A 25,122-nucleotide genomic window follows, 5' to 3' on the forward strand; every position below is an offset into this window, starting at 1 on the left:
TCATTTATTACAGACATGAGCCCCCTCCTTCCTGCCCCATCGTCCTTCCCTGTCCCTGCCTGTTGAACCAGCCAATGTTTACAGTGCAATGATCAGGACATAAGAAGAGCCTACTGGATCAGGCCAATGACACATCTAGTCCAGCATCCTGTCTTCTCCGTGACCATGCCAGTGGGGAAACGACTGGGCCAAACATGAGCACAAGAGCACTTTCCCCTCCTGAGCTTTCCAGCAACTGGTATTTGGAGGATTGCTGCCTCCAACTGTGGAGGATGATGGACTAGTGTAAATACAGTTATGGAGAAACACTATAAAACCACAGCAATCCTTTTTTAATTGTGGCTATGCATCTCAAGACCAGAAGTGCCCTGGACCTCTGTGAGGGCCTGCTGGAACCAAATTCACAAATTCATTACAGGCTGTCCAGATGCAGAAAGAGGGTAAGGGCTCCTGCCTGCTCCTCCAATAGCTGTGCAGAAGAGGCAATACTACTGGTAGGTGTAGTTTCTCATTGCAAGCTGCGGAGGCTGAAATCTCCCCTTCCCCGCAGACTTATTTAAGTGGAAAGGAGCTTTTGTTCTCATTTTGCATCTGGCCATCTCGTAGCTGCGAGGACAGCTACCACGGGCGAGGTGTGGGGTTCCGTTAAAAGTGTATGGGACGGCGGCTGCTTCAAGTGTGCAAAGATGGCAGGAGAACAAAATGTTTAGAAATCAAAGCGAGCGCACTGCGCATACGAATACGCCACGCTGCTGGCGGGACATTTATCCGCTGGTCTCGCTAGTTTTGTGTCCCCTGGCGGAAAGTGGGCTCAGCCCAGGAGCGGGACAGCCCTCGCATTCCCTACAGCAGCGGACTTGAGGCTCTCCCTCCGCGCGCCTCGCTTCTTCCCCGGACTGCAAAGCTCCGCTCGCTCGAGGCGCGGCAGTCAAAGCAAGCAGCGCCCAGCGCCCTGCATCGACTCCTGCTGCAGTTTCCTCCGAAGAGCGCGCGGGGGCGCTGGCCGTTCCTCCTGCGCTTCCGTTCCGTCGACGTTTCTCGGAAGCAGGTGGCGTTCTCGCGAGAGCTGAGGTCTCACCAGCACCGGCGGAAGTAGAATCAACCTCTCTTTCCGGGCGGCCATAGCCGAGGCAGCAGCGGGTAAGAATGGAAGGGGGATTGCAATCTGTTATCATCTGCCCACTGACGGCCGAGACCCCGTTGCAGTTTACCGGGGAGCATGCGGGGTGGAGGGGGCGTTGCGGTGGTTCCTATATTTGAGGCGGGAGGAACCGGTTTCTCCGTGGGATCTGCTCACCTCTTTCCGTCGACGGTTTGGGCCTGGGAATGCCTGACAGTGGTGCGCTTCGCCCCATAATGCTCTCCGGTGGAAGTGCTGTCTGAGGAGGGGGTGGAAGGGAGAAAGTGGATAGAAGGCCTGACGTTGGAGCGCATTCCCAGGTTATGGGGACTGAGACGGCTGGAGTGCTTTCTTTTCATCTGTTGCGCGGCTTCCTATATCCAGTAATACGAGTTGGAGTGTCTGGATGCTTTCCCTTCCGCATAATGCGGAGCCACATCTCCCAGCGTCAGGCTGATGGGAGTTGGAATCCAACGTCTGTAGGATCACAATTTGCCTAAATGCTGATCTAACCTGATAAAGCTGTTCCGTTTGTCTTTGAGCCTCACTTTCCATATTACTGCTTATGTTCTCTCAGCGTTTTACTGGGGTATTGAGATGTTTAATTTTACTCCATCCCCGTCTCTTGGGAGTGCTGCTTGTCCCAATTATTTTAGTGTTGTAGCTGCCACTGTTAAAAATCCTATGCACACTTTTTTGGGCATAATGCACACTCAACATGGCAAGAATTATTTCTCCTGATACACATTGCTGCTGGTTTCGGTTCAGCTGAGCAACTTGAACTTTTATTGCATGAGCATGAATATAATAATTGAGCAGACATTGATTTATCATAGCCAGAATATAGTCAATAATGACTAAGCCGGAATGCACATATACCAAATAAATTATTATCTGGGCCTTAAGAAATATTGCGCTGAAAGCTTTTAACTCCAGTGCTGTGAAAGAAACATTTTACAGGACATTAATATAGCTTTATGGGACGCGGGTGGCGCTGTGGGTAAAAGCCTCAGCGCCTAGGACTTGCCGATCGAAAGGTCGGCGGTTCGAATCCCCGCGGCGGGGTGCGCTCCCGTCGCTCGGTCCCAGCGCCTGCCAGCCTAGCAGTTCGAAAGCACCCCGGGTGCAAGTAGATAAATAGGGACCGCTTACTAGCGGGAAGGTAAAAGGCGTTCCGTGTGCTGTGCTGGCTCGCCAGATGCAGCTTGACACGCTGGCCACGTGACCCGGAAGTGTCTGCAGACAGCGCTGGCTCCCGGCCTATAGAGTGAGATGAGCGCACAACCCTAGAGTCTGTCAAGACTGGCCCATACGGGCAGGGGTACCTTTACCTTTTAATATAGCTTTATATGTGTCTTGTAAGCCTGACATTCCAGTGTCAGGCTCACAACACTGCACCCTCACAGCTCCAAATGTCTCAGACTTGCTTGTCTTAACTTTCTCAGGATATATCCAAAGTGCAAAAGTGTCTTTGAGACCTTGGCTGCTGACATGTTTTTGAGTTTGCGGGCGCTATTTTCCAGTTATTACAAATTTTTTTTATAAATACTGTTTTATTGAGGAATGATTTGTAGTCACTGTTTTTCCTTGTTAGACTTCCCTGTGAATAATTTGGTGTGCATATTTTTTTCCTTCTCTAGTCAAAATGAAGTTCAATCCATTTGTGACCTCAGACCGCAGCAAGAACCGCAAACGGCACTTCAATGCGCCATCTCACATTCGCAGGAAGATCATGTCTTCTCCCCTTTCCAAGGAGTTGAGGCAGAAATACAATGTCCGTTCTATGCCCATCCGAAAGGATGACGAAGTCCAAGTATGTGTTTTGAGTTATTGATTTCTTCTGCGAAGAATAATGGTTTTGTTTTCAACTAATAAAGGCAATAGACGTCAGCGAGGTAAATGGTTAGTTTTGAAAACAATTTCTAAGCAACATTTTGTGGGTTTCCTTATGCATCAAATACCAAATTCTAAACTGCATGGAGATCAGGCCCAGTTCACTCAAGCAGCAATTTTAGGTGGTCACCTTTAATGCAATGTGTGGGTGCTGTCCCACATAAGAAGCTGTTTTATGCCAGTGTGTGGAAGCAAAAACAGCAAGTGTGTCTGTGGTATTTCAGATCAAGTGTGGTTTGGCTGATTGCCATACTATCAAAGCCCTTTAATTTTAATCAATTAAAATTGGGCAAGAGTCATGTCATGCAAACAAATTTCTGCACTCTTCTTACCTCTTCTTTCCTGGTTTGTAATGATGTCCAAATAGGTCAAACAGTGCTTAGTGAAAACCAGAATTGGAAACTGGTATGCAAACAAACTTCAAACCAGAATTTGTTAGCATTCATTGTTTGTGCCAGCCATAGTTTGCCAGATTTGGATGTCATGGTGGACTTGTTACTTGCAACCAGGAAGAGGGAAATTAGCCAACATCAGGAGGAGGAAGGTGGCTGTGTTCCCATGGTACAATCCCAATGTCTGGTTTTTACAATCTGGAACTGTGGTCTGAAGTGAACCCTCAGCAGAAGAAAACTAACATAGTAGCATTGTGCTATGGGAAAAGAGCATAGCATGAAAGGCATCTTAATCATCTGAGCAGTCTCCTTGTCTTTGGGATGAAGGTCAGTTATGACAACTTTATCCTCAGAGGAATGAGAGGAATCGCTGGAACAGTGGAAATAATGCACAAGCAAGTCAATGAAGGTTTTAAGATTGCCTTCCAGCATATGGCTGGAAATTGTGCTTTTTTTGGTGTGCAGATTTATTTCTGTTCGAGTGAAAAAACAAATTCAGTTTTCAGATTAGCAATGTACTGTGGGTGTTTGCAATAAAAACTTTTTAATATAGTAAATATTTAATATTGTGTCAGTCTTGTCCCTGAATCTAGTTTCCTGCCTGGCCTGTGTAAGAGAAAGTCTTTCCTGTGGCATTTTATTTAAGCCAATGCTTAGTGCATGAAATTCTCTGCTGTAGAAAGGTGATTACGATACTGTGTATAACGATACCTGAGAGTGTTAAATATTTTTTGTCTTTGTAGGTCGTCCGGGGTCATTACAAAGGGCAGCAGATCGGCAAGGTAGTCCAGGTATACAGAAAGAAGTATGTCATCTACATTGAACGCGTACAGCGTGAGAAAGCCAATGGCACAACTGTACACGTCGGCATTCACCCTAGCAAGGTAATCTTGGCTGAGATGGTATGCAAGGGAAATGCTCATGTTTCTTGAATTCTTCTGTTAAATAGAGTGCAATCCTGGTAGCTGCAGATAATTGGCGTTACTTAGTTCTGCAATCAGAACTCTCTTGTTTCCCCAACAACAGTTGTTAAACATGCATGATCATCAAGAAAAAGAGGCACTTCAGGAGACCAAAACTTGGAACAATCCAAGGATCTTTTTCAGAAAACAAAAACTTTTCATAAGTGGTGGTTAAAGAATGTCATCCATAGAAAAGTAGCTGTCACTTTACAGCAGTTAATATATACAGTCGTACCTTGGAAGTTGAACAGCTTAGTTCCCGAACATTTTGGCTCCTGAGTGTCACAAATCCTGAAGTGACTGTTTTTGGAAGCTAAACGTCCGTCAGGGCTTCTGCGGCTTCCTATTGGCGGCAGGAGCTTCCTGCAGTCAATCAGAAGCTGTGCTTTGGTTTTCGAACGTTTTGGAAGTCGAACGGACTTCCGGAACAGATTCCGTTCAACTTCCAAGGTACAACTGTACTTCATTTAGTGATTATAATGTTGAAGTCTATAGCGTTATGAAAAAATAGAGAATCATAATAGAGAGAATAAGGCATTTGACCTAGCCTAAGTTAGAAACTAGTTCTTGGGATATTATAATTTTGATGAAGCTTATTAGAGCATATCCAGAGGCATAATATAAAGCAGGCATATATCAAGGATTGTCTAGTATATGCTAAACCAGGAAAAAGGCAAGTAGTGTAGGATGAAAATCAGCTTCAGCAGACTGGTTTTGAACTTCTAGCAGTGCTGATTGGGGGTTGTGTGGAAGTTTTGGAACTTAAGACTTTCTGGCTCTTCAAGTTTGCTTTTGTTAATATGTTGAACATGTTTAGAACAAATAAAAGCATGCTAACTGTTTCTCTTGAAACTCCGGGTAATTGCTGTGCTTTCTCAATATTTACAGATTGGGATTGTTGATTGCTCCAAAGAGTAGTGCTGATGAGGAGGAGGTGCATCTGGGGCAAAAGCAGAACTTCCATAGCAGTAACACAATCCAGTCTAGTCTGCTCTGTCTCTGCATGACAGAATACCTCCTGATTCTTGTGTGGACAGGGACTGTATGAACTCACTCCAGATACGCTGTTCCTGGAATATTTTAACTGATTGATTCCATTTTCCCTAAGATTTGGGAAAGTGCAAATTGTGCCAGCATTGTGCCGATGTTTGTTCTTCCATAGCAATGGCATCAAAGAAGTTTACTTTTTTCATCTCATTCAGATTCCATGATGAGGGACTGGATGCTGTTGGGTCTGTTATAGCATTGAATTCAGACAAGATTTGAGAGAGTGATTGTTGAAGGCCATATTGCCTGGAAGGGCACTGATGGCCTTGGCCATGGTGCTTTGATAAAATAAGTAGCTATCATCTACACATTTATATCAGTGGTGCAGGGATTTTACTGGTTTCTGTTGCCATATTTTGAAGTGCTGATTTTGACATCTAAAACACTTTGTTACATGGGCAATGTGTACCTTGGAAATCTGCCTTTCTTCCTTTGCTTGATGGAGAGTTAGTGAAGAGCTGCTTTTGTTCCCCCAAATACATGGGGAAAATACAGACAGTGAGGACATTGTCGTGCTTATTGTCTGCATTCCACTTTTGGAATGTGAAATCAGTTTTGTTGTCAGAAATATGGTGGTGATCAAGGCATGTGGGATGTATCATTATGCTTGTCAGGCATGAAATTAATTTTCTTCCAAGAAAAAGCTGGCATGTTTATCATGCCTTGGTGAAATACTTTGGGGGGAATTAATAAGGGGAAAAAGTGAGACATGTGTGCATTGTTCCCTTGGCAAAAAGACACTTTACATCACGTTGAATGAAGTTTGAAGGCCTCGCTACAATTTACATACAAGTTGTTGTGGTATAGTGAGCCAGTGTGCTAGGGACTGGGAAAAAGGATCCCACTTAACCCTGAAGCTCAGTTGGGTGACATTAGGCCTAACTTGGGTGGGTTCCAAATTTGTTACGTTTGCAGACCTTACTCAAAGCAGCCACCATATATTGTATCTTGGCTGAAGCTTTTTCCTGCTCAGTAACAAGATTAGCTCTATGTATGTTATGCCAGTAAGAGTAGGATTTATTTTGAGAAAATATAAACTGAGAATAGCACATAGCAAAAAGCTGACATTAGTTCCCTGTTACTGTGTGCTGGTATTCTTTCATGCTGTAAAGTGAAGTAGGTAAGTCTTCCAGATGTTTTCTCACATGAATATTGCCTTATACCCAGTAACAGAGAAGTTCTTAAATGAGCTCTCCTAGTTCAGAAATTTGGCCTCTGCTCATAAAGCTCAATCCAGCCCTCCCATTTTCCAGTTTCCCTCCACTTCCCTCTTTCCACATTTGCAAATTTACCAAGTTGCAAGGTTAGACAGTGTGGGGAGAGAAGGAAAAAACCCGTTGAGATTAAAGCCCAAAACTGTTTCCTCTGTGACTCATCTAGTAGAAGGAATAAAAATGAATAATTGTTAGGGTTCCTATAATTTTTAGGAACTAGAGAGTTCAAACATACTCAGAAGCAAATCCTCTTGGCTGCCATTTTCCCTCTTCTCTTCTGTCTCCCTCCACCATGCTGCTTGATGAGCCTAGCCAATGATACTGGCATACAAGAGAGCTGGAAGTGGTGGAGGAACTACCACCAAGTTGGAGAATTATTGAAAGAAGCCTGTATTTTTTCTGAGAATTCCAGAAACAATGCTTGCTACTGTTTTTACTGCTTAGGTATTAGTACTGCAGTGTTATTACTCTAATCAAATTAGATGGAAAAATATCATCTGCATCTGAGTGGTGGGATGAAGCTAATCCCAAGCATCAATTAGGGTATTCGTACATAATAACCAAATGTTACCTGAGGCCATTATGTTACTGTTGCTTGGATAAATTCCGGCTTCTGCAGCTTGAGAATGGGGTGCTTGTGATGGATGTGCTCTCAGACAGAAGGTGGTTCATTTTTCAGGGGTTGTTTGGGCCTCTGCTAAATTAACCCTTATTAATCCCTGACAGTTTTGCTGATTGTACATTGTTACGCTGGTTGTCTGGTCACATACTGTCTACTGACTGCCTTTTTGGTCAGATATTCCTGGGAGCCTAATGCTGGTATCACCAGATAATTCGCTTGCTCCCTATTTAGTATAATTGCCTTTAAAAACCAACATTTCTTCTTAATGTTGTTGCTTTGCTTCAGTGCTCAGGAGATTTCATTTTTAAGCCATGTTCCTTCTTTTACAATAACCATAGTGCATAATTCTGCTCACCATACTTGCCGTAGCAGTAGTGATGAGCCCTAGCTTTGTTCTTGACATTGGAATTAGGGAATGGGTAGGGTGGGATATCACCCTGAGTTTTGTTGTGGTTCTTTAGATGTTTCAAGCATAACATGACAAACAAAAGCCCCAGTCCTTTGCTTGAGTCTGGAGCTGGAGTGACTGTTCCAAATTGTAACTTTGGAAGTGCTTATGGGTTCCCCCAGTCCACTCTCAAACTCCCAAGTGACATTAATTGAATTTCAGGTGCGCATTGTGACTGTCATAACTTTGCATGAGTTGTCATAATACTGAAATTATTCAACCCTTTTCTCCTTTCCATCAAATTCAGGAGTGACAGTGAACATTCTGCCCAAGTGTCTGGTGTCAGTAATGGTCTGGCTAAGGACTAATAAATTGAGGGTCAATCCAGACAATTGGTCGTATAGGGTGGTTCCATGAACAAGAGAAGTGGTGTTTGGCCTCTTTGGAATAGATTGCATTTCCTTTAAGGATCACACTTGTCACTTGGGAGTGGAATTAATGTATGGTAGCTAGGTTGTTAATGCCATTCAGCAATTTTCATTTAACAGTCCCTGTTTTCTAGTTAGTTACAAATCAAAGCACTCAGAAGAGAACCTTTGCTGTGCTGGTGTCCTGTTTGTGAAATTCCCTCTCTGAAGACACTGGCTGGTTATTTTTGTTCTTGAGTTGTTCTACTGTAGACTTGATAGATTTGGGAGGAAAGTTTTATTTTTCATACTTGTTTTGTTTTTGTTCTCTGAGCTGTATTGACAGGTTTTTTGAGCAGAAAGATGGGATATAAATATTTTAATAAAATGTTTCTTTTGACTCCCTAGGTGGTGATTACAAAACTAAAGCTGGACAAGGACCGTAAGAAAATATTGGAACGTAAAGCAAAGTCTCGCCAAGTTGGCAAAGAGAAAGGAAAGTACAAGGAGGAAACAATTGAGAAGATGCAAGAGTAAAATGGACTCTTTTGTGAAACCCATTAAAGTTTCAATAAAATCTAACCTGCAAGTGTTCTCATTTTGTATCTTAACATAAGACAGAGACAGCAACAGCATTAGGTAAGAACTGGCCTTCCTCTGCCAGCAGGAATTACGGAACAAGATATCTAGCAGATTTTCCTTGGCAGGGAATTCAAGTTTTACTCAGCATCTGTTTTGATCTTGCCTCTAAAAATAGATGTATTCACTGCAGAAAATGTTGAACGGATAGTTATGCCTGAATCATATTTCTCATTAAGAACATCTGAAACAATCAAATAGCTGTGGTCACATGCAAGCTCTAAGTCCAATTAAATGCAAAAAGGGATTATTTTAAAAAGAATACAGCTTACCGCTACAATAAAAAAGCAGGAACACTCATGCGGAGTCCAATGGTTCAGTTTAGGGAGAAGCTAATAAATTATAGGCTTTTTGGCCCAGCAGCAATTCTGAATTAAATGGTGTCTATTAGAGTTATTAAGCATATAGAAAAAACTGGTCTTATTGAGGAAGGGATCTGCATGCTTGAGACAAATTATAATAGGTATTCAGTTATATAAATTAAAAGTATTGTTACCTTTAAAAATCATTTGTCAGTAGGCCTGGCCCTGGAGGGTGTAAAGAAGGCTTATAACAAAGGTTCTCAAGTAAAAACAATGGTTCCATGGAACCTCTTGGTTAAACAGCAGGAAACAATGGGGAGGAATAAATTGATAGTTTTCATAACAATGAAAAGCAATGTGATCCCCCACTTTATAAATTATTCATATATGATTGGAGTTGGTGTTGAGCTATAAGTTTTGGGAGAATACCAAGTGATTCAGGATACCAAACAACTTTCCAGCCAGCCAGAGTGAATGGGCAGCAAAATGACAGATGAAATTCAGTATAAGCAAGCATAAACTGACACATACTGGAACAACAGCAGCAAAACCACAACCCCTTCACTTACATGTTGAAGGCTCTACTAGCTGCAGTTAACTAGAGAATTATCTTGGTCGTGGTGGATAGCTCAGTGAAAACCTTGTAGCAACACACATGATAGAAGGTTAAGGGGGTGTCAGGAGAATTCCACGCATGCAATCTAATTGGTGCCTTGTGTTCACAGAAGGGCCTTTGAGCCAGCAAATACCTCTGGTAACCAGACATTGGGGATTCTGTTATCGTCATTTGCACTGCCTAAATATATTCTAAAACTGGGAAAAGTGAAACCAAAATGATGCACCTGGACAAGAAAGCTAAATACTTTGGTTTTTAATTTGAGGGGTGAGGATTGCATCATTTTGTAAATTGGACATAGGGCAAAAATTGATAAACTGTCCTACTAACTAAAATCCACAGTGGCCCAATGAAATAAATTGCAAATAAAGACAAACCCTAAGAATGAAAATCAACTTCTTGGGAGTTATGTTTAGCCTGGAGAAGAGACTTAGAGATGCTATGATGATAGCCATATTCAAATATCTAAAGGGCTGTCACAAGTTTGAAGGAATTCAAATTATAAGAAAGGAGATTCTGACTAAGCATTAGGACAAGCTGTTTGACCGTGGAACGGACTCGGAAGGTGGTGGATTCCTCTTTTTAAATACTGTAGGTTGGATGGCCATCTGTCAGGGATTCTTTGCTTGTGATTCCTGCACTGCAGGGGGTTTGAGTAGATTACTCTTTGGATCCCTTTCGACTCGACAATTCTGAGATTCCTTTAAAAGCAGTAGGTCTTGAGCGACCTTGCAACGAACGAGGTGGCGCTAGGCATGGGTGATAACAAGGCACAGCACTGGGGCGGGAGGGAGGGAAAGCTGAGGCTGTGCATGCCCCCGCCCGCGTGTGGGAGGCGATGCAGAATAAGGACACGACACGGGCGGGCGCAGTTCCGAAGTGAACGTGGTTCGTAGAGAGAGAGCGCGTAGGGTGGGGGGAGCTTCCACGGGCACAGCAGACCGCCGAGAGAGCGCATGCGCAACCGCCGCTCGCATCCGGATTCGCTCGCTGCTCAAAGTGGGCGGGGAAAAGGAGGGAGAGCCTCCTCGCGTGCGCCGTCCCCTCACGCTGCGGGAGCCTCCGATTGGCTGGTGCTCCCGGGAGAGGGCGTGACTTGCGAGGTGGCGTAGAAATCGGCCATAGTGAAGGCGGCGGCGGAGGCCAGAGCTCCGTAGTCGGCGGAGGGAGGGAGCGAGCAAAAGCCCGGCCATGGCGTACGGCGGCCTCGCGGTGCCCATCACCGTCATGAGCGTGTTCTGGGCGGTGGTCGGCGGCGTCGTGCCGTGGTTTGTGCCTAAGGGGCCTAACCGGGGGTAAGTGCCCGGAGGCGGCGGAGGCTTCATAGGGGGAACGGGGGGACGGGACGTTTTCGGCAAGGGAGACTGGCCCTTTTCGAGGAGGCCTGGCTGCCCCAACCGTCCGGCCGTGGGAGCTTGCAGTGCTCTGGCTACACCTCCGCCTGCCTAATAGCCGCTTTCCTGGCCTGGAAGGGGAACAAACGCGGTTTTTTCGCAGTTCGCATTTTTACACGGCCTGCTGTTTAGCGTTCTCGGAGGATGCGGCGCAGTGAGCAACTGCCGTCGCGCAACCCCAGTTGCGGCCTTCCTTTCTTTCTCCCTTGTGCCTCCTCTTCCTGTTCCTTTTTGTTTTTCTTTTCTCTCCCACCTCCACCCCGCTTCCCGTAACAGCGCCGGCCCTGCCAGCCTTTCTGGGAGCTTCTGTGCGGCACCGGCACTTTGTGAGTGGCAGGTGTCAATTCAGAAGTAGCTACACCTGCGAAGCGGCTGGAGTTCCCTTGGGATTTCCCAGCGTCGACCCGCTTTTGTTTTAGTATCCATCCCTTGTTAAGTTAACCTGTTTCAAATGGAGCAGCCCCCGAGTCAAATGCACTGTTTTGCGTTATCTCTTGAAACGGAATATTGTTTGAGATATTCTGGGAATATCTCAAAAAGAGGGAATATCTCTAGGAATATCTGGGAATATCTCAAAAATATCTCAAAAAGAGATTTGTAAAAGAGGGGTCAGATGTCACAGTCATTTTCACAACCATGTCGCAGTCTTGTGACAATTTATCTTTTCCATCTGCTGTGTGTAACTCTTTCCCCTAATTCGAGGACTATGAGGTGGATAAGATAGTTCCGTTTGTAATTAATCCATTAGCCAAACTGCTGAATTCTTAACTGCATTCTGGTTGTTCATCCTAGAGGTTTTCTTTGTGATTTGAAATAAGATTTTCCAGTTGAACCACATTTTCCTCTCTGATAACTTCCTCTTCCAGTGCCATTGAGGATTTTCTTTCTTTCTACATTTCCATTACTGGTGCTAAATGTCCAGCTGGGATTACCAGCAACAGTACTAGTTTATTTCTTTGAAATGTATAAATAGTTTTTCAGCAAAAAGCTGCAAAGCAGTGAATGATAACATATGGGGTAGGGAGGCAGTTAGACATAAGAGAGAGCAGCACAATAACACAAAATTAGCAGTAGGTGTCTTGATATTAAGTTGCATTATGAGTTGGGTTTAAGAAGTGGGCCTGAACAGTGTTTGTGTTTCTGGCATAAGCCATGATTGATGCTAAGATTGAAATTAGCTTCCATAGCTAGAGATAGTCAACGTTTTCCTTTCTAAATAGGAAAAATCAATTGTGTGGTCTGCATTTCTGAAAACACTTTCCCACTCAATGTTCCCAGCTTTACGACATTTAGAGGCAGGGGGATTTCCTCCCCACATACTTAACAAGCTTGAAATGATTTTTTCACTGCATTCTCCTTGTCTTGAATTATTGATTCAACCATATAATGAAATGTGAGCAGAACTAAGTGCAGCTCAGCTCAGTGCTGCATTTTATGTTTTTAAGGTGTTGGTTATATACACCAGAGTAAAAAGTGTTCCCTTTTAATACGCATCCCATGTTCGCTACCTAGGCAAGAGGCCTAGGCAGTAGTATCCAAGCATCCAACTTGTGATATCTATCTTGAATTTATATTTATTCATGCAAAGGTTTCATCTCCTGTCCTGATTTGAAGATGAACACCTGATTTGAAGATGAACAAAGTATTTATGGCCTGCCTTATATGCATTGATCTCTGGGCAGGATACACAATGCATTTAAAACAATCATTCAGTTATATAGATTCGAAATGTGTTGCTTAAAATAGGACAGAGGGAAAAATTAAACCTGAGTTTCTTATGGTGCTCATTAATCTTACATGATACTGAATTTCACAACTTGGATCATGGAGTAAGCAGAACCTTGAGAACTGATTCTAAACAATTATATGTGTTACCTGAAACTATAGCTGTGTTGTAGCTTTAATTTACTGCAAGTACTGTAATGACCAAGAGACTTGAGTTGTGAACCTAGAAATCTCTAGTTCAGGTATTACCTTGAACTTACTAGATGGCACCTAGCAATCTACTGTCTCTCAGTCCCCCCACTCCCCCATCCTCAATGTAGGGAGAGTCCTGACCTACCTGACATGGTGGTTGTGAGGATTCCTGATATGAAAATAATCTTGGTATGTATGAAGCACCTTAGAACATTCAAGTAGTATTATCGTTATTGCAATAGATTTACATTGAATCGTCCTCAGTCTGCATGTGTTAAAAATTGAGAAACTATTTAGCTGTGTTTCTTTTCTTTTGTCCAAAGAAAGTCTGTAAATATTGCTTCCATTTTGTCAACCATTTCTTTCTTCCCCCTCTTTCTACAGTGTTATTAACACAATGTTGGTGACATGTGCTATCTGCTGCTACCTCTTGTAAGTATCCATTTTTCTCCTTTCAGTCCAGATGTAGCCAAATCTTTGATAGCACAAAACTACAATGCCTTTTTTATTTTAGTAACCTGGCTGGGTGTCTGATGTGATTGGCTGATTCGCAAAAATATGAACATACTATGTAGGATAAAGAACTTTATATAGTTCTCTGATGTAAATCAATTGTTAGTTCTTAACCTTGGTATCATAAATGATGGGAACATTAAGTTTTCTTAATGTTAGAGTTGACTATACCTGAGTCTTTTGACTATACATAGAGTTGACTATGCATGAGTCTTTTGGGATGCAGAAATTGAAGTCTATCACCCTTCTGATTTCTGTGCTGTTTAATACTTAATAGTTGTGCTTCCTCCTTTTCTAGGAAATGTGTTTAAACCATTTCTGCTTCCTGTATTTCTGCTTTAAAATGACTTTTCATAGTATTGCTAAAATAGTAAACCATAACAAAATTTTCAGCCTAGTTTTGCCAGCTAACAGGCTCCTAGTTCAACAATGCAGCTTATCCACATGGGAGTAAACTGATCTTCTGTACTAACAGGAAGCTAGTCAGCTAGAATACCATTGTGTAGTGCGAGTTTAATCTGAAGAATTTGCCTCTGCTTTTGCTTACACAAAGTCTAGATTGATCATCTTGCAGAGTTTACAGTCAGCATGCTTCCATCGAGAACTGCCTTGCTTTAGCTAGACTACCCTGGGGTATAGGCCTGTTTGTGTTTGGTTTAGTGCTAGGGCAAGCAAGTTTTGTGCAAGTACATCCTGCTTGTTTATGGTTCAACAAACCCAAAGACTCATGGATGTGAAGCTGTGACCTGGCTAACTTAAAAATGCATCACACCAGGATGTCTTTGTTTTTCCTTTGCTTTTATTCAAAGCACAAATATAGATGCATGTAGGCAGTAAAAAGTTCTGACAACTTAAGGTTAGTCACTTACAGGCATGGGCGTTTTCTCTTTTTTGCTAAGCAGGTAGAGCAAAAAGCTGTTTCCCCCAAAAATTCCTTGCTATCATTAAACATCCTGTCAAATACATGACTTTGACAATAGTTTCTGCTTGGACATCCAGCCATAAAGAGTTCTAGAAAGCAGTTGTCGTGGTGGTATGTTGTCTGGGAAAGAAGGAAGAAGGGGTTGCTACTAAACCAGGGAAAAGTTGGGTAAACACATAGACCTGGTGTCAGCACCCAATATAGTGAAGCATTTGCTGGGGCCTAAGCCACCACAGCAAAGCTGTTGCTTTGCTCTCCCCCTCCTCAGCTCCTTCTACCACCTGGGCCTCAGGCAGCAGTGATTCCACAGTGGAGAACCTCTCCTTCTGCTTGTTAACTTGTTGTGATCTGGTTTGCCGGGTGGCTTTGGCAGCAGCCATGACACTATAGTAGACTACAGTAGAGCTTGTAGAACTGTAGTAGAGCTTGCCTCCTGGCCTATTACAGAGCCAGTGCTATTGCCATGGGAGTGAATAGTATTGCTCATGGAGAGGAGCTGGTGGCTGCCCCTTAACCTTGTGCTCTCAAGTAAACTTGCCTGGCAGTGTAAGCTGGCAGCTGCAGCACTTCTGCCACCTGGGGTCCCAAGTGACAGCACGTAAGCCTCCCTAAGACCCCCCCCCCACCTGCCCAAAAATGTGGAGCTAGGATTCAGTACATAGCAAATATAGCAGTCAGAACTAGTTATGGGGTACAACTGTGTAAGTGATACTAACTCATTCATGTCTTTGTAAAATTTGCTTTTGAAAATAAAATAACATTTCAGAACACCTGACTCAGATAGTATCATGAGACTTCCAACATCTTAACCCACATGAGAGCTTCCTGCGTTGTTGGGATCAAGGGCTGAGTGCTGACCTTGCAGTACAGAAGCTATACAGTTCCTAGATCCCTGGGAAGAATAATATTTATTTGTTTATTTATACATACATACATACATGCATGCATACCCCACCCATCTGGCTGGGTTTCCACAGCCACTCTCGTTGGCTTCCAACAGAATATTAAAAACATGATAAAACATCAAACATTAAAAACTTCCCTAAACAGGGCTGCCTTCAGATGTCTTCTAAAAGTCAGATAGTTGTTTATTTCCTTGACATCTGGTGGGAGGGCATTCCACAGGGCGGGGCCCACTGCTGAGAAGGTAGTGCTGTACCACTCTGAGGAATGTAGCTCTGAGGTGACTAGAGGTCTCCTAACAGCTCCCTGCGCCCTTAACAAACTAGTTTCCAATACAGTGGTACCTCGGTTTACGACCAGTCCAGTTTATGAATATTTCGGTTTACGAACTCCGCAAACCTGGAAAGAGTGTCCTGGATTGCGAACATTACCTCCGTCTATGACCAGAATCCAAACGGTGGAAGGGCACCAGCGGCGGGAGGCCTCATTGGGGAAAGTGCGATTCGGTTTACAACCGGTTTCAGTTTACGACTGAACGGATTAAGGTCGTAAACCAAGGTACCACTGTACAGTGCTTTAGAAGTGCAGGCAGGGCCTAAGCGTCATGGTGCACAGGGCTTTTTGCAATACTCCCTTTGTGTAAATAGGGTCATCTTTACAAAAAAAGAAGAAGAAGAATCCAGGTCTACAAAGCTGTGGAACTAGTTATTTCTTTTCTTTTTAAACACTGTTTATAGGATTATGGTGAAAAGTAAGAGGTTTGAGGAAAAAACGAGATGGGATGGAGATAAGGAGTCAAAGAAGGAACACTGAGATCCTTTTGAGCGAACTCTTTTTTTAAATCTTTTTCTCCCCCACCCATCCATGTGTTTTCTTTATGAATCTGATACCAGCTAAATCAATACCACTATGTATGTGGTGGGAACAGCTTGGTGCTCATATATAGCTTCAGGGTAATTTTCCACAGTTGTGAAAACATACAAGGGCTGCCCATTGCAGTCCAGTTGCACTTCCATGGCTTGGTACAAATTTATCATAGGCTTCGATAAACAGTGTCTGCATTCACAACACCAAGTGAGAAGATAGCATCTTGCAAAGTGGGACATGATTACAACTGGACTTCCATGGGAGTAGCTTTGGGCTTAGTTGCATTTTCACAGAGCCCCACTTATGAGTAAACACTGCTGCTTGCTGAGAGGTGACCATGTTGCATACACTTTCAAGGAATAAAAATCAAAACCACTAGAATGCCTATATTGCGCAAATCTAATTGAAAAAACACACAAACATAATAGGCTGTATAATAACAATTGTAAAGTTATTTAAGTACTTCTCAAAATTAGATACAGCTTCTTATAATGTCAAAATCAACATCGTGACATAACATACTAAAATGTAGCTTATTCAGTTGACCACCGAGTCCACCGAGTTTTTTTTACACTTTCAAGGAAACAATGACTAGCTCTATCTTCCTCCTCCTTGGAACCTAAACTAGATTAAATGCTATTATAACCACCTTCAATATCCACCATATGTGAATGGCAGTACAACAAATGGATGCTGTCATCTGACATTCCAAACATAACTTATTCTTGTTTTTAAAATAGTACTGCACTGCTCAAACAAACCCTTTATCAGTCAATATATGTTTTGATTCAATAAGGAGTGTAGGGCGAGGACATAAATGGGCCCTGGTCAACCGTTTTAATTATCTTCTGTAAATCTAAAAATCATAGCATGCAACGATGCAGGAAGGTGTCTTTTCAATAGAGTAGAAGGAAGGGAAGCTCCATATATAAAGCTTCTGTTGATATCTAGGCTTCCTTTTGACTTGGGCCTCCCTTTGTCCTTGTGAATCAGAATTGGTGAAGGTGACTTCAGTGTGGTGCAGAATTCCTAAGTTGTAGAGCCAGATAAGCTGGCCCTGCCTAACAGTGGAAGTTCAGTGGTTCTTCCTCTGCTTCCCAAGCAAGAGCAGTACATCTTCTGCTTCACCTCTTTAGCTATGTGTTTCAGCTCAGTTTCTGCACATCAATTCTGTAGGTTAACACCAAATGCTAATCCTTATTTTCAAGGGAGATTTAGAATGCAATTATGTTAACTGATTTTCTCCCCCAAATAATTATGTGTGGCTACTATTTCATAATAAAATCTTCACTTCCCACATGATTTAAATATTTCTACTATTTTGGAACAGGTGGGAAGCGTGGCATCCAAAATCAATGGTAATTGTGAATGGCAGTGCTTTTGGCAACACTGAGATGTTACTAATGTAGCGTATGCATTTAGCATATGTCTTCGTTGCTACTGTTATAGTTTTTTCCGTTACATATCCTTCATATGTATTGATGGGCAAAATGTTTTATGGCAGTATTGGCAAAGAGCACAACTTTGTAGTTCTTTCATTCGTCAGTTCTTAGGACCTCTGCCCATCAAAGATAAAACAAAGTCTGAATCTGGGTGCTGATCATTAAGGCTGCCTTGTAATTTTCCGGCAAGGTTGCTTTTGAAAATGAAATGGCATTCACCTTGTACCTAGTAGCACAGCTCTGGGTAGGTGAATTCTGTATTCAGAGTGCACTTGTAACTTGTTTGCTTTCATCATGTATACAGTGGTACCTCAGGTTACATACACTTCAGGTTACAGACGCTTCAAGTTACAGATTCCGCTAACCCAGAAATAGTACCTCGGGTTAAGAACTTTGCTTCAGGATGAGAACAGAAATCATGCTCCGGTGGCACGGCAGCAGCAGGAGGCCCCATTAGCTAAAGTGGTGCTTCAGGTTAAGAACAGTTTCAGGTTAAGAACGGACCTCCGGAACAAATTAAGTACTTAACCTGAGGTACCACTGTACTAGAAATGGGATGCGAAATCTGTATCCCCTTTGGATGTGGTTGGACTACAACTCCCATTGTCCCTGACAGCTTGTTGGGGCTGATGAGAGCTGGAGTCTAGCAACATCTGGAGAGCCATATGTTAACTACTTTGTACTAGATAATGGTGAGGATACCAGTGGAAAATATTGTAATGGGCTTACCTGAAATCTGCAGGAATCAGTACTACTGTGGCCCGAAACTGCCCTATGATTGCTGCACAAAACATCCCTTTTTGGTTTAGGCATGGCTAACTTGCATGCTGGGGAGTGTCTTAACCTCCACCAGGAAAGAAGCTATGGCTAAGGTTTGTGGGAGCTCCATGATTAATCTGGAAACAGAATAGATTGCCCCTTGGTAACATGATAGAATACATATAGTAGCTGTACAGATTGCCCTGTTATGTGTTTGTTTTCTGCTGTTATAGTACCTTATTTTCTGATTTTCAAAATTTGGGGCTCGTACTCAGAGTGGACTCATTCAAATTAATGAACCTAAGTTAGTCATGCCTATTAACTTCAGTTGGTCCACCCTGAGTAAGACTAGCATTGGATACAACCCTTTGTAATAACTTATAAAAAATAAATATGATTATCATTTGAAAAGGTCAAATATCAGGCACCACAAGGGGAGTTTATTTCAACCTATGGCATCCTGATAAACCTATAGGAGCATATGTGTTCTTTCTGTTTTCAAAATGTCTACTTTCAGGGAATCCTTTTCACATTGACATGCCTGTCACAGAACCGCGTGTATAACTGAGAATACGTTCCACATTCCATTGGAGCAGGAAACTAACTGGCCGTGCTTTTTGGTCTTTGGTGTTATCCCTTGAGAACTGAGCACGTGCCATAGAATGCCTTCATAACTGTTTGTGGCTGTACATTGTGGAGGAAGAATGATAACAGCAGAGAAGCTGCCTTTCAGAAAATCCTCTGCCCTTTGTTGATTGCTTCTGAAGAACCCCATGGGTTCTCTGGGACACAGTGTGAAAAGTGCTGACCTATAGCACGCTCTAAGAAGAGCAAACAGTAAGCAAACAAGCAAAGATGTATGCTGGTTATATAAAGAGAAAGAGACAGTGTATGATATACACACTGCTACGTGACTATTTGATATGGGTTAAGCTTCCTTCTGGTCACAAATATGTCAGTTGGGACTCCAAACATGAGTAATCATATTTGTAGAATAATGGTCGGATAGCTCAGTTGGTTAGAGTGTGGTGCTCATAATGCCAAGGTTGCAGGTTCAAACCCTGTATGGGACAGCTGCATTATTCCTGCATTGCAGAGGGTTAGACTAGATGGTCCTCAGGATCCCTTCCAACTCTACAATTCTATGATTACATGATTTCAAGGGAAACTACAGGGATCAAAGAGGATGTCATCCTATATATGTAGCAATCCATGATGAAAATGCTAGATTTTGTCAGGAGTCCTGTTATAATCAGTGTTGAAACTGTGCATTAATTTTGCTGTGGCTGTTTAATCTGTAAAATTAAGAGCAGTACTGAAATTTGTCCAATGAACTCTGAATAGGATTAATCCTGTATTGCTTGTCTCTGTCTGCTATGGCTTTTCCTCCTCTCTCCCAGCTGACCTGCGTTTCATTCTCTGGTCGAAGCATCCAGGTTTGTGTGGAATTTTCCATGACTGCCTAAGCACTCTGCATCTGTAGCAGCTCACATTACAAAGCCGCTTTGCTCTTCCTCCTCCTTCTATAGCATTCTAGAATTAGCAGTTAGATGTGCCTGTGTGTTCACAAAATGTTTTGTGCACTGAACATTTAGCTACACAGTAACGTTGTACAAATTAAAGAGATTCTTAAGCCCTTTCTTATTTGCCGTTGTTAACATACCAAATATGTAACCCAGAAATAAATGTGTTGCAGTTTTCTAAGTGTTTTCCGTGCTACAAAATGTATTGTGTGCTCCTGGGGCGTTGAGTCCTCCTGCTTCGCTAATATGGTCACTGCTCTGAGAAGTATGCATTTTGTTCTATAGCCATTGCTAGTAGCTTCACAAACTCTTAAAAGACATTCTGTGTTAGGTGGTCATAAAAGATACATGGGTAGAAGACTTAAGCTTTTTTAAGTATAACATTGATGCAAAAATCCTCTGACGCTTGTCTCCTGCACCTAATGTATGTCCACTAGCAATGTCAATGTCTAAACAAGACACACCAACCCTGTGAAACTACAATTAGAGCAAGAGAAATGATGGGTCTGACAAATAGGGCTGCTGAGTGACTGTATTTTTAGGTTGCCCTTTAATATTGGAAGAAACCAGTCAGACCTGCAACAAAATGTTACCCTCTGGAGTGTTCATGTTCAGTCAGTCGTGCCCTTCTCCATACTTAATTCCATTACTCCTCACATCCAGTTTTCCAATTGCCTCTTGTCATTCAGCATTCTGTGTTCAGCATGCTCTGTTCTTATTAGGTTGTTTTACCGGGTTGCAAACCTTCTGGTTTCTCCAGGCCTGCTCATATGCCCCTTTTATGCGTGGAAGGTGCCTTTGGCTACATAAACAACAGCACTCATTTCTGAACATGAGAACTAGAGGGAACCAGTAGGTCCCGGCATCAAAGTGTGGAGTGCTTGTTTAAGGTTCAAGTCTTTCCACTCCATCCCATCCCTCGCCCTGGCTTTCTGTCTTGTCTCCCCCAACAGTCAGTGAGCATTCTTTGCCCACAAACTGTCCTCATTGGACTGGTTTTTCTTCCTCGAAGTGTAGTGAACACTCTGGTGCACAGCCCCAGCTACATAGAAATATTGGGTGTCTCCTTTGATTTCTATGAGTAGCTTTCTGTTTCATCACTGGGAAAATTTAAAAAAATAACTTCTCAGAGTGATCCTGGAAATTGCCTATCTGGACAAAGAGGTGGTTCTATCCCTTTTATGTTTTTATATTGCTGACTGTACACTACCACAATATTTTATGAAGGGGTGGTATAGAAATAATCTTCAGGGGTACCTCTAATTTGCTGATACCTCCCACTTATACATGGGTAGTGTGGTTCTGGTTGCATAAGTGTGAGCACTACCAGACTTGAAATCATAATTCGTATGTAGGTCAGCCTTCCTCCATTTGTTTTCTTTATTACAGTTCTCATCGTTCCTGACCATTGGCCATGCTGGCTGGGGCTGAGGGGAGTTGCAAAACATATGGAGGAGCCCTAGGTTGGGGGAGGCTGATAGAAATGATGCTGATACATATTGAACTTCCTGGGTGATGGCATGAGTTAGAGCACTTTTTTAAACAGTGAAAATGGAAGAGAAGCTGCCTAGTTAAAACATGAGAATTACTTGAAATGAAGTAGGGCAGTACACTTTGATTTATGGGCAGTTGCTCAAACTTTTATGGCTATCTCTTATTTTCAAAGTTTAATTTTGGTAACGTTTTGTTTGGACACTAGTTTTAAGTAACTGTTACCATTCTATCTCTTCCTTGGGTATCCTGATAAATTTTAGTCATTCTGTTAATAGTCTGCTCTTGTCTTGCAGCTGGCTGATTGCAATCCTGGCTCAGCTGAACCCTCTCTTTGGACCACAGTTAAAAAGTGAAGTAATTACATATCTAAGGTACCACTGGCCTTAACCGATGTGCTCTTCTACTGCAGTTTGTGGACTGGGTAAATATTGCCACTTTTAAAATTATTTATTACGTTTACATCCCACTTTTCCTCCAAGGAGTTCAAGTTGGTAGACATGGTTCACCTCCTCCCATTTTATCTTCACAACAACCCTGTAAGGGTTACAGTGAGTATTTTCTTTTAAACCCATCCAAATGGGCAGGGTACAAATAATAAATTATTATTATTATTATTAGTTTATTTTATCGCACAACATGCAGAAAAAGCCATTGCATTTTATTGAGTTGAGGATAGTTATCTCTCAAGAAGAAACCAACTTGCTTTGTTGCAGAGATTGCAGCAATAGAACTTGTTGATCTTGTCATAATTTCATGTGTGATTGTTATAAATGCTAGTGCCCCTTTGACCTCTATCTCAATGATTGCAGTGTACTGGATTATTTAGTACAAATGTTTATATAACCAGTGGAATTGGTACTTCAACTCCCAGCACAATTTCCATTCTTTCTCTATTGCCATTTTCTCTTTAATGAAAACTTGGACTCCCATGGTTTTGGCTCATGCTGCAAGTTTTTTTTCCATGCCATATTCCGTGTCTGTTGCAGAGCTACAGAAATGCAAATTCCAGTTTCTGTTTATGGGTTTCTAGAAAGAGAGCTGTGTTAGTCTCTTGCAGCAAAAGAAGACGAAATTAATCCGTTCCGCGAGTCTCTTCGTCTTGCGGTTTTTTCATCTTGCGAAGCACGGCTATTAGGGCTTAGCGGCTATTAACGGCTTAGCAGCTTTAAGAAAAAGGAAACAAACTCACAAGAACTCACAAGACGTTTCATCTTGTGAAGCAAGCCCATAGGGAAATTCATCTTGCGGAACGACTCAAAAAACGGAAAACCCTTTCGTCTAGCGAGTTTTTCGTCTTGCGAGGCATTCGTCTTGCGGGGCACCAGTGTAGTATTTCGTTATGGCATAAAGTTTGGTGGACTTCTGAATCTGACAGTGGACAGTGGTCCATAAGAGCTTATGCCTCAACAAATATGATGGTCTTTAAGGTGGAGTAGCCAACGTAGTGCCCTTCAGTTTTTGTTCAAAAATAAAAGAATTGTCTGCTTGCATGGGAGTGAGAAGCAATTGTTCCTATGCAAGCAAACAAACGGCACTGGCTCCCTTTTCTTCCTGCCTATTGCCTTACTTTCCCTAGAGTCAAATAGAGCTTTTGCTCTAAGGGGCACTAATCAATTATCCAGTGTTTATTCTGTCTACTTATTTAATATTGAACAAAATAGCTGTGCCCCCAAACCTCCTGTATGAGGAATGTGTTATATAAGGGGGGGTATACTATTCTCTCTGCTTTAGTTCAGTGGTTGAACATTGCTGTTGCAATGTTGGCTAAGGCCTGACAGGGCTGTGAGTTGTTTTAGTAAGTCTTCGTCTCTCAATGCACCAAGAAGTTTGCCATGCAAACGATTACAGCAGGAAGCAACTTCAGGAATGTGGATTCTGTAATGGTGAAACTCAATAGTTCAAAGGGTTCTACCTGCTGTTTTATCTTGCAGCTCTGATTCACCTTAATAACTATAATTTCCTCTGTTTGAAAAAGCTGAATAGCAAAGGACAACTGGTGGCTGATGTTATGGTTTAATTGTCTGCAGTTAAGCTTCCTTGAAACAAAGCTCTAGTGTTTTCAGATCAGGGTTGTAATGAATTGGGATAGTGACAGGCCGCAGTGAGCATAGGGAGCCTGGTTTCCCTTTTTTTAGCAACTCATACAAGTTGGCAGTAGTCTTGTATTTTACAAAGAAAGGCCTCGTGCAACACAGCAGTGAACCTGGCTGTATCTGCTTGTTATAGTGCAGTGCATCCTGCCAAAGTAACAACTTGACTTGAAAATTAAATTGGTGGTATATCAGTAACTAAGGAATTGGAATTAACTTGGAGGTGGGGGCAAAATTTAGCCTTGTTGCTCAAAGATGATATTCTGGCGCTAGGTACTTGGTTTCTGCTCTTAATTTTTTCTCATACTGCTAATACCAGTGGACTCTAGCTGACAGTTTGTATTGACTTACTACTGCATTTAGCACAATCTGTTCACATTTTAGTGAGTAGAGTCTGGAAAGTAAGCCTTTCAAGATCCAAATGGATCTTCAACTATTAGTGTAAAATTTTCTTTGCAGCAACGGTGATGCTTAGTATATTAACACCTCCCTGCAAGAATTTAACTAATAGCTGAATTAAAAATGCCACTGAAAGAAACTAAACTGCTTTTTTGCTTTGCAGGATATGAAGAGATTTTCTTTATGTAAAGCCCTGTTGATCCAGATGCCTTCTAACGTACTTTGAATCCGACCACGTCTGCTCAATGCCTGTTTGTTCTATTACAAGAAATGTTTGCCTAATCTTGTTGTTTTTTCACCTATGCAAGTGCCTAATAGATACCTATATTTCTACTCAGTACAATGTTGTGCTTGAATTTCAAGTATTATAAATAATATTCCATCCCTCTTCTCTGCACTGACAGTGGCTAGATGGAATTGATAATTGCCTCTGAGCATTTATTTGCCTTACCAATTTTTATACTAGACTGTCTACTGATCCAGTTTACAAGCACAGTCTGAATGCTGTGTCTGATAACTTTAAGAAATATGATTGTGTTCCTCAAATCTGAAATAAAATTCTTTTCTTCTTAATGTGGTCTTCTGGCTTTCTTTAGAACACATTGTTCTTGCATAAGCATATTCAGCACTTTTATAACATCTGAAAAGTTAGGGACTTAATGATTGGTTGCATGCCTGTGTGGAACAGTTCAGTTGCTTCACTGAAGTTTTGCCCCACCCTTCATGAAGTGTGTATGCTGTGAGAAATACCCACTATGGGAACTTGGATACTTTCATAGTGTTTGAATGGAACTGCAGTACAAATAGTGTAATTGTTCCTTAAGCCATATTAAGTTCAGGATAGAATTTACAAATGTTTATGAAATAATGAAGTGACTGGGTAACCCGCATATAATTTGCTTCATCAGCTGGTTTGCTTAGAAGCATATATGGTTACAAAGCACCTTTTGTGACGTTTTGTGCATGGCAAACTTCTAAAGTGATCATGCAAATGTATTGTGGGAATAATACTTGGGAGTGGCTGTGCTTTTGAATGTGCTTGTGAACGGAATTCTGAACACATGCATGCTCATGGCTGGCAGCTGAATGTTTAAAGAGACTCATTGCAGAACGTTGCTTGAGCTGACAATGATGGGAAAGTCCTAGCTGGGGGTGTTTGGAATTAGGAAGGCTTGTTTGTGCACAAGTCAGCAAGTAATCCATATGTAAACAAGTTATTAGACTGCTGTAAGGTCCTCTTCAAAAATAGCACTGTAGGAAAGTTATACGGATGACTGAATGTGAGATTACTAAGCGG

At 42.2% G+C, this 25,122-nt stretch overlaps 2 protein-coding genes across 2 annotated transcripts; both read left to right on the top strand.

The window, feature by feature from the left end:
- The first annotated feature begins 1,017 nt into the window (after window positions 1-1,017).
- RPL26L1 (ribosomal protein L26 like 1) lies at window positions 1,018-8,627 on the top strand. The gene is made up of 4 exons (XM_028717725.2): window positions 1,018-1,140; window positions 2,761-2,933; window positions 4,149-4,289; window positions 8,454-8,627. Exons 2-4 carry the CDS (start codon window positions 2,766-2,768, stop codon window positions 8,580-8,582), a joined length of 438 nt encoding a protein of 145 aa, XP_028573558.2. The 5' UTR covers window positions 1,018-1,140; window positions 2,761-2,765; the 3' UTR covers window positions 8,583-8,627.
- A 2,071-nt stretch (window positions 8,628-10,698) lies between these two features.
- On the top strand, window positions 10,699-24,398 carry ATP6V0E1 (ATPase H+ transporting V0 subunit e1). Its single transcript, XM_028717727.2, has 4 exons — window positions 10,699-10,897; window positions 13,298-13,345; window positions 21,630-21,757; window positions 23,989-24,398. The coding sequence occupies exons 1-3, from the start codon at window positions 10,794-10,796 to the stop codon at window positions 21,721-21,723; spliced, it is 246 nt and encodes an 81-aa protein (XP_028573560.1). The 5' UTR covers window positions 10,699-10,793; the 3' UTR covers window positions 21,724-21,757; window positions 23,989-24,398.
- The last annotated feature ends 724 nt before the right edge of the window (window positions 24,399-25,122 follow it).

Source organism: Podarcis muralis, chromosome 2, assembly GCF_964188315.1.
Source record: "Podarcis muralis chromosome 2, rPodMur119.hap1.1, whole genome shotgun sequence".
Taxonomy (NCBI): domain Eukaryota; kingdom Metazoa; phylum Chordata; class Lepidosauria; order Squamata; family Lacertidae; genus Podarcis; species Podarcis muralis.